Raw genomic sequence first — 15,731 nt, forward strand, 5'->3', positions numbered from 1 at the left:
TAAAATCCCAACCATGTACCAGAAAAAAATATTTTTATTTATTTCCCCCTTACACGTGATTGGGTAATTCAAATTGAACACAGCCTTACCTTATTTACTAACAACCCTAATATTTTAGGTAAACCAGTCCCATTGGGTTTTATTTAAAAGTGTAAAGAGCAGCTTGGACATTTGGTAACCTATAGTGGCCTGATGACCCATGATTGGCTACTGTAAGTTACTGCATACTAATACAACTGCCTTGTCTTTATAAATCAACATATGCAATACTGGCTTTTTGCCTGCCTGTTTATTTGTCACTGAATGCCTTCCTTAAGGTATACCAAGAATTATCAAAATAAGCGTAGGTGTATCCATTCAAACCCACCTTGTAGTGAAAATGTGTAAAGCAGTTATACAATACGCAGTATATTTAGGGAGAACATAATTCTACTTGTAGAAAGTAGCATGACCTCCATAGAATACTGATGTCACCTTTTCGTCCCCAAGGGCAAGTATTCAAATATAAAGGGATTGATTTACTAAAGGAAAATAGACTGTGCACTTTGAAAAGTGCGTCTGCACTCTGCAAGTGCAATTGTTCCAGAGCTTAGTAAATTAGGTAAATCTTTGTATAGAGAACCCAATCACATGCAAGGAAAATAAAAAAAAAAAACCTGCATTTTTGCTTGCCCATGATTGGATGATAGAAGTCAGCAAAGCTCCTGCTCATTTATTAAGCTCTGGGGCAGCTGCTCTTGCAGAGTGCAAATGCACTTTGCAAAGTGCACAGTGTATTTGTCTTTAGCAAATCAACACCATAGTTTCCAAAGACATGAATGAGATGTGCCCAAACTACAGTGCCAATGTCCTTTTCAAGTCTATGGGACTTAAGGGCACTGATGGGGCAGCCTAGCGCAAGGTTTTTTACCTGCAGGGCTGCAGATAATAGGTGATTAAAAGCATTGGAAATTCTATTGACAATAACTATGAAGAGATGATTGACATCAACAAACTACTACAGGCACAAGGGTCCTGTGGAGTACAAGGCAATAGCGGCTCTATGATTTTACTTCTCCTTGGTAAGTGGTAAGATACTAAGGGCATCAGAAGCTTCTCCACTCGTAGGAAACTCCCAGTTCACTTATGAAAAGATGATGCCATGGGGGGCCCAACTTGTGACAGATGCCTAGATTGGCAGGGGTTTCTTTTGCCTATAGCAGCCCCTGTTCACTTAAGGCGAAAAGGCCTATTGGTGACTGGTTACTCTCAGGTCTTAGAACACAATGCTATATTTCCTTGATGGATGGCAGTGGGACTGAACTAATGAGAAAAGAAAAGGTCCTTGTGGTCTCAAGCCTGGTCAGACAGAAGAAAATGGCTGGTAGCAGAATCCTAGAACAGTCTAAAATCTGGACAGGTGGAGGGAAAGTGTAATCTACTAGACAGTTCTGATGACTGGGCAGGTAGCAAGCAAACAAGCATAATCCATTAGACAGTTCCAAGGTCAGAGGAGGTAGTGGGCAACTGTAATCCTATAAACAATCCCCCAATATAAAAATAATCTCAGAAACCAATTAGTTTGATAGATAACTTAATTCCTGTAATATTTGTAAATGTTATATGGTTTTGTTTATTTTAGTACCTGTTACATCACAGCATGTAATACCGGGGTTAATTTACTAAAACTGGGGAGTGCAAAATCTGGTGAAGCTGTGCATGGTAGCCAATCAGCTTCTAACTTCAGTTTGTTCAGTTAGGCTTTGACACCAAAAACTGGAAGCTGGTAGGGTTCTATGAAGAGCTACACCCCATTTTGCCCTCTCCAAATTTAGTAAATCAACCCTACCATGTATTAGTCTCAAGTAGGTGGACAGTTGTCTTCTTTGGGTAGGTGTGAGTATTTTTTGACACATATTTAACTCTTTTTTTTATATATATGTAACTGTACATTCTCTTGTTTTAGCTCTGTGTGGGCTTCAGCACCAGCAATAAATGGAGGACACATTACATCAAGTGATGAATTACACAGTTTACTGCAAGAGGTTGTATCAAGGAAAGGATCTATTGTGATTTTCCTCCAGGACACAGTATGTATCTTACTGACATTATAAGCGAACACAAGCTAAAATTCTTGTGTAATAGGATTACTCTGTGAACTTCTTATTTTCTCTATTTTCAGCTAAGCATGGATGACATCACATTTTACAGCACAGTCTCTGGAAGTGAGAACCCACTGTATAATGTGCAGGCAAGTTTCTACATATGCTTATTTAGGTGTCACAGTTTATATAAACACAGAATCACACCACACATCCAGTTTTAAGCATCCATTCCTATGAAGCACCTCTTTTCTACCAGTTTAAAGCTGAACTCTGTGCAATTTTTTTCGACATGCAATGGGGTTGTGCCTGCTCTGCATGGGTTAACTCATTTGTGTCTAGCGGTTTGGAGAGCCAAGATATACTCACCGAATCCCCCAATCCTCTAATCCTCCAAACTGGTCTAGCAGTCTTGTGCGGTGGGCTGCTCCTGACGTCATCATGCCCACAGACATCCTCTGGACGTGAAACCGTCAGGAACAGTCCACCGCTGGACGTGGGGAGCACTGTTTTCCTGGAGGATCGAAGGAACAGGTTATTATAGGTTTTGTGTTTACCCCGTAGACAAAAATGAGCAGTTAACCTACAGTGGTGATCGAAAGTTTGGGCACCCCAGGTAAAAAGTTGTATTAATGTGCATAAAGAAGCCAAGGAAAGATGGAAAAATCTCCAAAGGCATCAAATTACAGATTAGACGTTCTTATAATATGTCAACAAAAGTTAGATTTTATTTCCATCATTGACACTTTCAAAATTACAGAAAACAAAAAAAAAGGTGTGTGCAAGAATTTATAGCATGCACTGCCCCCTTTGCAAGGCTGAGACCTGCCAGTGTCATGGATTGTTCTCAATCATCGTCTAGGAAGACCAGGTGATGTCAATCTCAAAGGTTTTAAATGCCCAGACTCATCTGACCTTACTCCAACAATCAGCACTATGGGATCTTCTAAGCAGTTTTCTAGAAAACAGAAACTGAAAATAGTTGGCGCTCACAAAGCTGGAGAAGGCTATAAGAAGATAGCAAAGCTTTTTCAGATGTCAATATCCTCTTTTCGGCATGTAAAGAAATGGCAGTCATCAGGAACAGTGGAAGTTAAAGCAAGATCTGGAAGACGGAGAAAAATATCAGACAGAACAGCTCGCAGGATTGTGAGAAAAACAATTCAAAACCCACGTTTGACTGCACAATCCCTCCAGAAAGATCTGGCTGACACTGGAGTTGTGGTACACTATTCCACTATAAAGAGATACTTGTACAAATATGGTCTTCATGGAAGAGTTATCAGAAGAAATCCTCTTCTACGTCCTCACCACAAAAATCAGCGTTTGAACTTTGCAAATGAACATATAGACAAGCCTGATGCATTTTGGAAACAAGTTCTGTGGACCGATGAGGTTAAAATTGAACTTTTTGGCCGGAATGAGCAAAGGTACGTTTGGAGAAGAAGGGGCACAGAATTTAATGAAAAGAACCTCTATCCAACTGTTAAGCATGGGGGTGGATCAATCATGCTTTGGGGCTGTATTGCGGCCAGTGGCACAGGGAACATCTCACGAGTAGAAGGAAAAATGGATTCAATAAAATTTCAGCACATTTTGGATGGTAACTTGATGCCATCTGTGAAAAAGCTGAAGTTATAGAGGGGATGGCTTCTACAAATGGATAATGATCCTAAACACACCTCGAAATCCACGGGGGATTACATCAAGAGGCATAAACTGAAGGTTTTTCCATGGCCTTCACAATCTCCTGACCTCAACATAATTGAAAATCTATGGATAGACCTTAAAAGAGCAGTACGTGACAGACAGCCCAGAAATCTCAAAGAACTGGAAGACTTTTGTAAGGAAGAATGGACATATATACCTCAAACACGAATTGAGAGACTCTTGGCTGGCTACAAAAAGCGTTTACAAGCTGTGATACTTGCCAAAAGGGGCAGTACAAGATATTAACTCTGCAGGGTGCCCAAACTTTTGCAGACACCATTTTTTTCTTTTCTGTTATTTTGAAAGTGTAAATGATGGAAATAAAATCTAACTTTTGTTGACATATTATAAGAATATCTAATCTGTAATTTGATGCCTTTTGGAGATTTTTCCATCTTTCCTTGGCTTCTTTATGCACATTAATACATATTTTTACCTGGGGTGCCCAAACTTTCGATCCCCACTGTATACAGTGCAGGCACAGCCCCACTGCATTGGAAAACATTTTTCCCTGGAGTTGGGCTTTAAGTCTGTTTTGGCTCTCATGCTGTGATTAGTTTGTAAATTCCCCACTCAAATAAACACAGAACAATAAATCAATAGAACAGGAAAGATGCACATAGGTAGGTCAGTATACCAAGCAATACAAAATTCCCCAGCAATGTAATTAGTGAGCACAAAAAAACAATAAACTCTTTCAACAAGTACACCTGCTTTCAGTTTATTTTTTGCTATATACAGTATATGTCTCAGTTGAGGCTGACTTCATATCTATTGATTGCTGTAGCGTACCATGCACCTGCTAATGCATTGTGGTGCCATTCATTTTTAAAGGCACCCAATGTACTAAAGGAACACACCTTCAATACTCATGTGTTGTAGCGCATGGCAATGCAATGCATGGTAACACAATATAGTGTGTGGTGGTACACTATGGCTGGAAAAATTGTAAATGGACAGTCTAAATGCTCAACACACTGCAGTGGTGCTTGACATAGCAATGCGACTTTACGCTTATATGCAATTTGTTGTTACAGCAAACCCCTCTTTTATCAACCAAAATATTGAGCCTTTTAAATTTGTTATTTTTGTGCTGACTAGCTGGATGGAGTGCTGGGGAATTTTTGTATAGTTTCCAATAGTTTTTTATTGGCAGCAGGGGTGGAAAAGGTATTATATAGAAATCCTAATCACCGTCACAGTGGTATATTGCTTTTTAGTAGAACAGCAGCCTCCTGAATTAAAAATCTACAAATAAACCACACATATCATGAAACCATACAAATAAATGCACAAATGTGTTCAAATTATATGTAATACAAGAAAACCCAATGCTACAATCCCAAGGTGATGGTTCAGTTCAAACTGTCAGTGCTCTTATGGACCTCTAGTGATGCAATAAAATGGCAGTGTTTCTAATGGACATGACAAAGTTCTCCACTCCACAGTGCTTTTGGTGCCCCACATGGACTAACAGTCACCATGTAAATTTTACCAACTATCTCTAGTTTGGTCAATTGCGCTAGTGGGGTAATCCCCTGGTTGATCAGTGCCTTTTGTATTTTGCCAGAAGATATCAACCATACCTGACAATGTTACTCAAAGGGAAGGATGGCAAGAAGAGGATCTCATAGCATAAAACCACTCCAATATGTTTATTAATAAAAGAGGTGTGCATTAAAGCACTCACTTGCTGCAATGCCCTATTACCTATCCCCTGGTGTATACAGCCTGTGTATTTGAAGGGATGATGACCGCTGCTCGTTCCGATACTGGAAGTTGGGTATGAGTCACCGCCCAAAAATAACATCAGCGGAAGTTCTGTCATGCCCACATGACCAAAGCCTCAACGCGTTTCATCCTGTTTGCTTGTCTTCAGGAAGCCTCCTGAATGCCCCCTTTTTGCTTTTTTTTTTGTTTTGTTTTTTTTTACGAAAGAGAATTTTGCATGGAACTAGTGTGCCAAAATCATGGCACATGTACAATCCTTTCCTTCTGTCTTGTCAGGCTTTCAGTGGTCAGTTAGGGGGGAAAGGGGGCTATAACGTGTCCAAATCAATCAATATTACTGCCTGTTTGAACAAGGCCTAAAGCCAGTTGAAAGTTTTCACTCTAGAACTTCCATTCTAAAAATCCCATTTGTAAGAGGAATTTACAAATATTAATATTGATAATAATAATAATAATAATAATAATAATAATAATGATAATCTTAATAATTTCACTTTTTGGACCAAATTCTTAAAGCCTTTGCTGAATATGCACAGGAAGTGAAAGTATATTTCAACACCCCATAAACATATAAGTATGCATAATGAAACATTGGATGCTTGTTATGCCCTGAGTGTGTTGCAACATTTTGTGGTCTTGAGACCCGGTTCACACTTCTGCGAGTGCCGGGTTCGCATGTAATGTCGGAGCGCACTGCTCCGACATTACATGCGATCAGCGGTGCGGTGCGAGTTTAGCCATACAGTTTGTATGGCTAAATTCGCATCGCACCCGGAGCAAAGACGCACAGGAGGCATTTTTGCAGCCGCATCAGGATCGGATCGCACAGCGGTTCACACTTGTGCGATCCGCTCCTGTGCGAACTGCACGATCGCACTGCGATATGCGATCAAACTGGGGGTGTCGTTAAGATTACATTGACACCCCCAGCGTATCGCATATGGCAGTGTGAACTGCCGGGGGTGCGTGTGCGATGCGGGAACAGGCTGCGAATTCGCAGCCTTCCCGCACTCGCATAAATGTGAACCAAGCCTGAAAGTTGTAAACATAAATAGACACAATGGTTTAAAGAGGTTGTAAACCCATACAACCTTTTTTTTTTGGCAACCTGTAAGAGAAACACATAATGAGCTAGTATGCATCGCATTTTAGCTCATTATGCAATACTTACCTTAGAACGAGCCCCCGCCGCGCAGCCCGATCACCTGTATGACGGGCGACATGTCCAGTCGCCCGTCTTCCGGGCTCGCGGCATCCGGCCATCTGATTGGCCGGAGCCGCGGTGACGTCACTCCCGCGCACGCGTGCTGGAGGCGACAGTCACGGCACGGGTCTCTGAAGAAACGGCACCAGCGGCCGTTCCTTCAGAGCGCATGCGCCAGTGACGTCACTGGCTGCATGTAAGGTAAATATCTCCTAAACGGTACATGTTTAGGAGATATTTACAGTACCTATAGGTAAGCCTTATCATAGGCTTACCTATAGGTTAAAGTGTCAGAGGAGGGTTTACTTCCTCTTTAAATGTAGATCTCCATCCCCAAAAACTGAGACCTATGAGAGGTGCGATCCTTCCACAATACTAGTATTTTACTTATCTATGCAATAAAAAGTGCCTATTCTTCTTAACTAGAGACAGAAAGCTTTCTTTATAGTGTTTTTAAATGTTTTTTGCATTTGGATAATTATTTAAAGGTGGAACATCAGCATAGATCACGTGACCAGTTTATTAGTGTTGTTTAAATGGCTAAATTATAGCATTATATAGTCACTTTCAATACAAATTAATAATCCAAAAACATCAGTGTGTTTACTTGCCATGAATCACTTACAACCCTTGATCTTGGCTCCTTTGACAGATGACCTTTACATGAAATAATTTGCTATCACTTTGCTTAATTTTGTTACTACTGAATGATCACTTAATACAGTTTTCTTGTTTATTATAAATGTATTACTATTTTCACAGGACATTATGGATTCTTCACCAGCCTCCTTAGTTCTTCCTGCTGTTGACTGGAAGACAATTCATAATCTGCATGGATACCTTAAAAGCCAAGCTGACTGGAATCTGATCAGTGTAGACAATTTAAATGAGCCTTTATTAGATCTGGATTACACTAAACCAAACTTAATTACAATAAATCTACAGTCAATACCAAGGTACAGTACATGCTAATTTAATGATAATTGTGTTTGCTCTTGGAGCTGTAATGCTTTTGTAAAATGTCGTTTTCTATATTTCCCTTGCACATGATTAGGTATTCAAAGTGATTACTTGTTCATCTTGTTTACTATCATTTACCTTGCAAAGTGAACATATACAGTACTTTTCAAAGTGAACATATACTTTGCTAAATGAATACATTGTAGGTGTTTTCTTGCTTGATATTCAGCAAGCCAAACACACTAAATACAAATTAGATGATATTGCTAACAAAGGGCCTGCAGCTGGACATACTGTACATGGCCATACATTGTCAGAATACACAAATCAGCACTGCAGTGCTCTTTTCTGATGCCCTCCAGTTTAAAGGTCAGTGGCCAATCCTGTATCTGATCACTTTGCAGTCATGTTAGCCTTGACTGTTAGATATAGGAATATTTTTGTGAGCTCTCCATAACTCTTGCACAGAGGGATACAGAATGACAAGACTCCAGCAAAATACTTGACAGAAATGAAAAATCAAGAGATTGACGTGTAGGATTTTACAAAAATGCGGTCATCTTTTCCCAGTCTATAAAATAGAGTTTTTGGAGTTTCCTTGACGTATTCAATGGTAGAACTTAACCATTTGTTTCTGTTCACATTACTGCGGCTGCGGCGTTCGCATGTAATGTCGGAGCGCACTGCTCCTTCATTACATGCGATTGGCTGTGCGGTGCGAGTTTAGCCATACACTTTGTATGGCTAAATTCGCACCGCACCCGCACGCACAGGACCCTTTTTGGCAGCCGCATCAGGATCGGATCGCACAGCGGTTCACACTTGTGCGATCCGATCCTATGCGAATTGCAAGATCGCACTGCGATATGCGATCAAACTGGGGGTGTCGTTAAGATTACATTGATACCCCCAGCGTATCGCATATGGCAGTGTGAACTGCCGGGGGTGCGTTTGCGATGCGGGAACAGGCTGCGGATTCGCAGCCTTCCCGCATCGCATAAGTGTGAACCGGGGCTAAAGGACAATTGCGCGGTCGTGCAATGCTGTACCCAAATTAAATTGACGTCCTTTTTTTCCCACAAACAGAGCTTTCTTTTGGTGGTATTTAATCACCTGTGTGATTTTTTGATCATGCGCTATAAACCAAAAAAGTGCCACAATTTTGCAAAAATAACACTATTTTTTAAATTTTTTTATATGAAATTCCCCCCAAAAAATGTAAAAATCTAAATTTTTTTTACCATATGTTTGGTAAAAGAAATCGCAAAAAGCGTATTTTGATTGGTTTGTGCAAAAGTTATTGCGTTTACAAACTAAGGGAAAGATTTTTGTCATTTTTATTGTTCTTTTTAATGGCGGCGATCTGCGATTTTTTTGCGGGACTGCGACATTGCGGCAGACAGATCGGACACTTGACTGACATTTTTGACACTTTTGGGGGTACCAGTGACATTACTACAGTAATCAGTGCTATACATATGCACTGTTACTGTAAAAATGACACGGGCAGGGAAGGGGTTATTTTTATTTGAGAGAGAGGGGTTAAGTGTGTCCCTAGGGACGTGATTCTAACTGTGATTGGATGTGGCTGTGTGTAACAGCAGAGATCTACGGTCCTACATAGCAGGACCGTATGATCTGTGCTGTTACACAAGGGAGAATGACAGGCGGCTTTGTTTACACTAGCCGCCTGCCTTTCTCCCGCTGTACCGGAGGATCGCGAGTGAGAGGCGGACATCGGGTCTGCCGCTCACTCGCGTGGGGTGGTCCGTGAGCCTCACAGGCTAGTGACGTGCCCATACGTCAGTTTGCCAGTGAGGGGCTGACTGCCGCCATATATAATCGGGCGGCAGTCGGCAAGTGGTTAAACTGTAAAATAAAAAAAAATTATATTTGTTTTAACTAACACAATTTAATCTTTATTTTTTTGTTTCTTTTTGCAGATCCAGTCAAATATATGCTGCCTCCACTTTCTCTGAAAATGGTGAGTTAAAGATACATTTAAAGGTAGCTTCTGCCTACAGTAGTAGTTCATTAAACAAGTAGACATCAGTTCTCTTCTTGTGATAGATGTTGCATCACTTCCAAACTTCATTCTATATCCCAAGGGGCCTCCATCTCTCCAAGTCTCCTACACTTTTCAATATGGAATACAGAGAAAGCCTTCCCACACATTACAACACCACAGTAATGATTTTAGTTGGGAATATAGATGGGAACATTCGGAGGGTGTTGTCACCAGAGTCACATCATGAAGAAATAATAAGCTAGCAATTCAACCCACCAGAATCCATCCAAAACAATTATAAATCAGTTTAGACTGGATTTATTTCCACCCCCCTCCCCCAAAAAGCATTATTCCAGCATTGTTCTCTATTTCACAAGATCCTCTTTGTCACCAATGGTAGGGGACCATGCCAAGGTGCCTTGTCTATTAAGGGTATTGTCTGCTTCCTTCATCCTTGGCCACTGCAAGGAGGGATGGATTTTATGGACCTGGTGGTGGCCATGTGTGGCCAAGGATGACGGGCAGCAGTGAAGAACCAGGAATTGTATTTAATCAGAAACAGAGGCAACAGTATCAAGAGCCACGGGTTAAGCCAAGTCATAACAGAGAGTGGCGAAATCAGGAATAGGGGGTCGAGCTGGAGCAAGAGGTGTGGTCAAGCTGATTAAAATCTGTGAGAAGCAGGTAGAAGAACTGTAGGTCAAGTAAATTCTTAACCAGGAACAACAGGGACAGAAACTGGGATACTCCTCAAGAATTTTGGGAGCACAGGTGACAGGCACAGGGAGGCAACTGAATACAAACCTTTACTAAGATTAAATTCACTGAACACAATTTTTACTGGCCGACAGATGATGGCTTGAACAAACTAGAGTGTGTTGGAATACTGCATTAATAGCAGCCAGTTGATGCTGGTTTAAACCTAAACCACTTGTCTGCTATCAAAAGTCACAATTCCACTTAGAAGGTGAATGAAAACATGTTTAAACCAGCAGAGGAGATGCCAGCAGTGTTTATTAACGCAATCTTAGTCGCCTAAAATATGACTAAAACAATTCAGATGACTAAAAATACGACTAAAACTAAAATGGCATTTTAGTCATGAGACTAAAATACAACTAAAACGAAAATGGCATTTTAGTCCTAAGACTATATATAACTAAAAATAAATCTAAATAAAAAATTGACATCAAAATTAATACTACTCTGCTGGCCATTTCTAAATCCGCAACACAGCAACACAATTCCATCCAGACCCTGTAATAATAGCACATTAAAGTTTAACCACTTACCGCAAATCGACGTATCTCTACTTCGGCTGCAATAAGTGGCTGTACCGGGGTGATGCCTACAGCTAGAGGCATCATCCCAGTACCATTTTTTAGAGCCGGCAGTCGGTTTTCAGGCAGTAGCGACCGATGCGACTCAGGAGGCACTCGATCGTTACCCCAGCGAGCAGGAAGGGATGCCCCCACCCCAGCGGCTCTGCCCGGTTCTCCTGTCCCACCGGGAGACCCGAGAAATCAGCCGGTGTGTCTGCCGGCTGGTTGGAGTCCCGATCAAAGCCGGATGCAGCTTTGATCGGGTCTCCGATGACGTAACCCAGAGGCGGCATCCATGATGTTATGTCCGGGTTACTCGGCTGCTAAAGGTGCCGAATTTAAACAGTGACAGTATTCAAAAATGCAGTTTTCGGCATTTTGAATACATTAAAAAGCAGTGGAGGGGTTTAGACCCCCGATCCCTCCATAAAGAGTACCTGTCACTGCCTATTGCTGTCACAAGGGATGTTTACATTGCTTGGGACAGAATAAAAAGTGATCAGATTTTTTTTTTTTTTTTTTAACTTTTGCTAAAATAAATAAAATAAATAGGAAAAATATTTTTTTTAACAGCCCCCCGTCTCCATGAGCTCACGCACGAAAGAAAACATATACGGAAGTTGCGCCCGCAAATTAAATCGCTGTTCAAGCCACACATGTGAGGTATCGCCGTGATCGCCAGAGTGAGAGCAATAATTAAAAAAAAAAAGAGCTACTCTGTAACTCTAAACTGGTAACCGTTAATAATTTTTAAAGCGTTGCTTATGGAGGTTTTTATTGACCGTAGTTTGTCGCCATTCCGCGGGTGTGCGCAACTTTAAACCGTAACATGTTAGGTATCTATTTACTCGGGGTGACATCACCTTTCTTAATATACAAAAATAATGGGCTAACTTTACTGTTCAGTTTTTTTTAAATGCAGTGAAATGTAATTTTTTTAAAAAAATGGCGTTTTAAAGACCGCTGCGCAAATACTGCGTGACAAAAAATATTGCAATGACCGCCAATTTATTCTTCAGAGTCTTTGCTAAAAAATCTATATAATGTTTGGGGGTTCTAAGTAATTTTCAAGCAAAAAATACTGATTTTAACTTGTAAATAACAAGTGTCAGAAATGGGCTCGGTCCTTAAGTGATTAAACATGTATTACATCACAGCATAAGCATAAGTAAGGAGCATTTACTAAGCTGCTAAAAGAGAAAAAATTACGAAAAATTATTTTCTGATATTTTTTCTTAATATTTAATGCTGGTAATATATTCAGGTAATATGTGCAATGACAGTACAGCCAATAGAGTTTACAGTTTTTTGTATTTTAAAGTTGCACTTCTGTTTGTCAAAAAGCAATATTTTTGTTTGTTTATGATTTTTTTTTTATTTATAAAGACGTTATTTATCACAATGGCTAAGAGCCCATTCACACTGCCGCGACTTGTCAGGCGACTTGTCAGCCTGACAAGTTGCGGTCGGTCGCGGTCCATTGAGTAGTACAGGACCCGTTCTAATAGGAGCGACACAAGTCGCTCCGACTTAGAAAAAGGGTCCTGTACTACTTTGGGGCGACCTCGGAGCGACTTGCATAGACTTCCATTATGTGAAGTCCCTGCAAGTCGCGGTGCACATCGGTGCACGCGACTTCACAGGTCGCCCCCCGAAGTTGTGTCGCCTCAGTGTGAACTGGCTCTAAATCTGTGTCTGTAGTTTGTACCATAAATAATAACATATTATTAGAGTTTTACTCCAGGAGTGTATAATTTGTTTGGAAATTCTAGAGAAATGTTTAAACAATGCATTACAATTTACCTAAACCCGATTTGTAGTTGAGGAAAATGTATGAGATAAAATATGACTAAAATATGACTAAAACTAAAACAGTTCAGATGACTAAAATACAACTAAAACTAAAATAGCATTTTAGTCAAATGACTAAAATATGACTAAACCAAAATGGCATTTTAGTCAAAGGACTATAACTAAAACTAAATCGAAATTTGCTGCCAAAATAACACTGGATGCCAGGACCAAATAAGAGATTGGATGGCCAGCACTGGCAAGCACTTGTCCATCGCTCGTGATAAGAATGTATTAAAAACAAGGGAAAGTGAAACTGACTGTTTTGTTTATAGGGGTACTGAGAGGCACATTGAGCAGCCTGCTCAGGTTCAAGTGAAATAATTAAGTTTGGGTGGACTTGAATGGTTAGTCCAAACCAAAACAGTTTTTTTTAGTATTCAGTAAATGTCAGGAGGTTGATCCACTCTTGCAATTATTGCCATTGTATATTGCTTGGGTCTAAGACAGCAGATCACCATGTCGGAGACTCCATGGTGATAAAGAGCAGAACTGGAAACTCCAGTAAAGAGATATCTCTGTTGGAGTCCCTGGAATAAACCAGTAACATATTCATCTGGCAAATATCCAAAACGTAGATATCAATTTTGTAGGGAATGACCCCACAGCATTTCACTCTCCAAAGATAATGTTTGAGATCATGGAGCTGAAAGCTGTAAAGAATCAAATTGTTCCTTAAACATTTACCCATGGAATGACTTAACACATTTTTTTTTTATTCCATTTCTTGTTATATAAAACTCGTTGCTTTCAGTACAGCAAATAATTAGTATGTCTGGGTAAAACAATTATTTTCCATCCCTAAACTGCTGTTGTACTTTTCAGTAGATGAACTGAGAATTAAACTATTGTCAGCCATAACTGTGTGCAAATGACAGTGTGTTAGCAGGGATTTAAATAAAAAGGAGGTTGTTCTTCGCTAAACAGCAAAGATTGGCGACATTCTTGGTAGCTATAGCTACAGTTGTTGCCTTTTTTTTCCTGTTGAATGCTAAATAATATATCTATGTCTCTAAGGGCCTCAGAATGCTTTAATGAAAAGGACACATATGTTTGGCTTGTAACATACTTTACGTTATTTTTAGATAGTGTTATCAAGAAGAGGACAGAAATTAGCTAACAGTCCATTGAAATATCTTGTTAACTAGTCACAGTTCAACAGCATTCATTATAAACACTGGTATAAATCCAATGCACTGCATACTAAATATCATCTAACATTATAGATAGTAATATGGCCTGTGGCCTGTTATAACACCACAGTGGGAAATAAATGTTAATATATATATATATATATATATATATATATATATATATATATATATATATATGTATATATATACATATATATACATGTATATATATATAGATTAGGTAGCTATATTTATTCATTATATGTTCAGGTTCCCAATCCTGTAGAATGGCGTAGTATTTGCACTGTTTCTTTCTCTCATTACAAGTCAGACAAGGGGGTGCACATACAAGACAGAGCATTGCAAGCCCTGACCTCTTAGGAGACCATAATGACCTCCTTCGGCATTTGTTTTGCCTTTGTATTTTAAATACCATTATAATTATTTTACAAATCAAAAAAAAAAAAAGAAAAAGAATAAAAATGAATGTAAGAATAACATTGCTTGAAGGGTAAAACAAAGTAAATGTTTAATTTTCAAAGTGAGTGCTCACTAAGCTTAGTCAATTGGGTGAAGCTGTGTTTACTTTGAATCATGTGTAAGAGGGACAAAAAAAATACAGGACTTTTTCTAGAAACATGATTGGAACATTGAGGTTAACACAGCTTTCCCTTATTTACTAAGTGCAGTCTATTGTTAGTATGAAAGATGAACACTCATATTGCTAGGTGAACCGTCTCTGGTTTCACTAATAATTTTTAGAGCACGATCAACCAAAACTGAAGACCCATTCAACACAATGATGTACTATGGTAGGTTGTCCCAAAACACCTTCCCAACGCACCTGCTTTGAACTGCACAGCAATGATCAGCAGTGCAATACCATGAGTTGCAAATGCTGCCAGAATCATTTTTGGTCAAGTTGTTGTGTGTTAGGCAGCCCACTCAAATTAATGGACTTCTTCAGTGCAACGCCCAATAATACACAATAATACACAACATAATGCCCTGAAAGTGAGACTTTACTTATACAAAACCTAATATTGAGGTACATATTTGTTTGGGACTTTAGATGTATCTCCTTGAGTCTAATGAACACCAAGCAATCAAGTATCTTTATTCAAAATATTACACAATTTCTTAAAACGGGTTTGTTTTTTAAAAAGTTCTTAAACTGATTATCCAGGGTGATGTTGTCCTGGACTTAGGATCCAACTTGTATAGCCAACGTGTTTTGTGGGCTGACCTGCTTCGTCCATTGATTGGTCAGTGTTCATTAGACCCAAGGATATACATTTAAAGTCCCAATTATCAGAGGTGGGGGACTTGAGTCACATGACTTGACTTAAGTCAGACTTAAGTCACCAGTTTGAGGACTTGAGACTTGACTAAAATTAATAAAAGACTCGACTTGACTGTGACTTGGTATTCATGACTTGAGACTTGACTTTGACTTGAGACATATGACTTGAAATGACTTTACTTTTTTAAGTTATTAAATATTTGCATTTTCTCAAGATGTGTTAAAGCAAAATTAATGTGCCTGTTATGTTTCTGACACCACAGTCACTTAAAACACCTCAGTGTGTTCTGATTTTTAGGACACTGGCTGTTTAACAATGGAAATACTTAACATGTTTTTACTGACTGTGGTGTTGAAACATGACCGGACGAAGGATTTTGAGCTGTTTGGGCATTCAAAGTGTTTCTTTAATATGCCAAGAAAAAAGT

The 15,731-nt window shown here is 39.5% G+C and overlaps 1 protein-coding gene and 1 long non-coding RNA gene across 2 annotated transcripts in view; both read left to right on the top strand.

Annotated features, from left to right (window-relative positions):
- LOC309555221 overlaps positions 1–15,731 on the top strand; it is a 375,479-nt gene that overhangs the window by 125,346 nt on the left and 234,402 nt on the right. The gene's annotated exons all lie outside the window — the stretch shown is intronic.
- The window catches only part of LOC309555220 (V-type proton ATPase subunit S1-like), a 117,535-nt gene that overhangs the window by 46,534 nt on the left and 55,270 nt on the right, over positions 1–15,731 (top strand). The window contains exons 2-5 of the mRNA XM_082257101.1: positions 1,946–2,069; positions 2,162–2,230; positions 7,489–7,682; positions 9,630–9,670. Coding sequence (XP_082113227.1) covers positions 1,946–2,069; positions 2,162–2,230; positions 7,489–7,682; positions 9,630–9,670 — 428 coding nt within the window. The remainder of the gene's footprint in view (positions 1–1,945; positions 2,070–2,161; positions 2,231–7,488; positions 7,683–9,629; positions 9,671–15,731) is intronic.

The sequence above is a fragment of the Pelophylax lessonae genome (assembly GCF_965119305.1).
Source record: "Pelophylax lessonae genome assembly, chromosome: 4".
Taxonomy (NCBI): domain Eukaryota; kingdom Metazoa; phylum Chordata; class Amphibia; order Anura; family Ranidae; genus Pelophylax; species Pelophylax lessonae.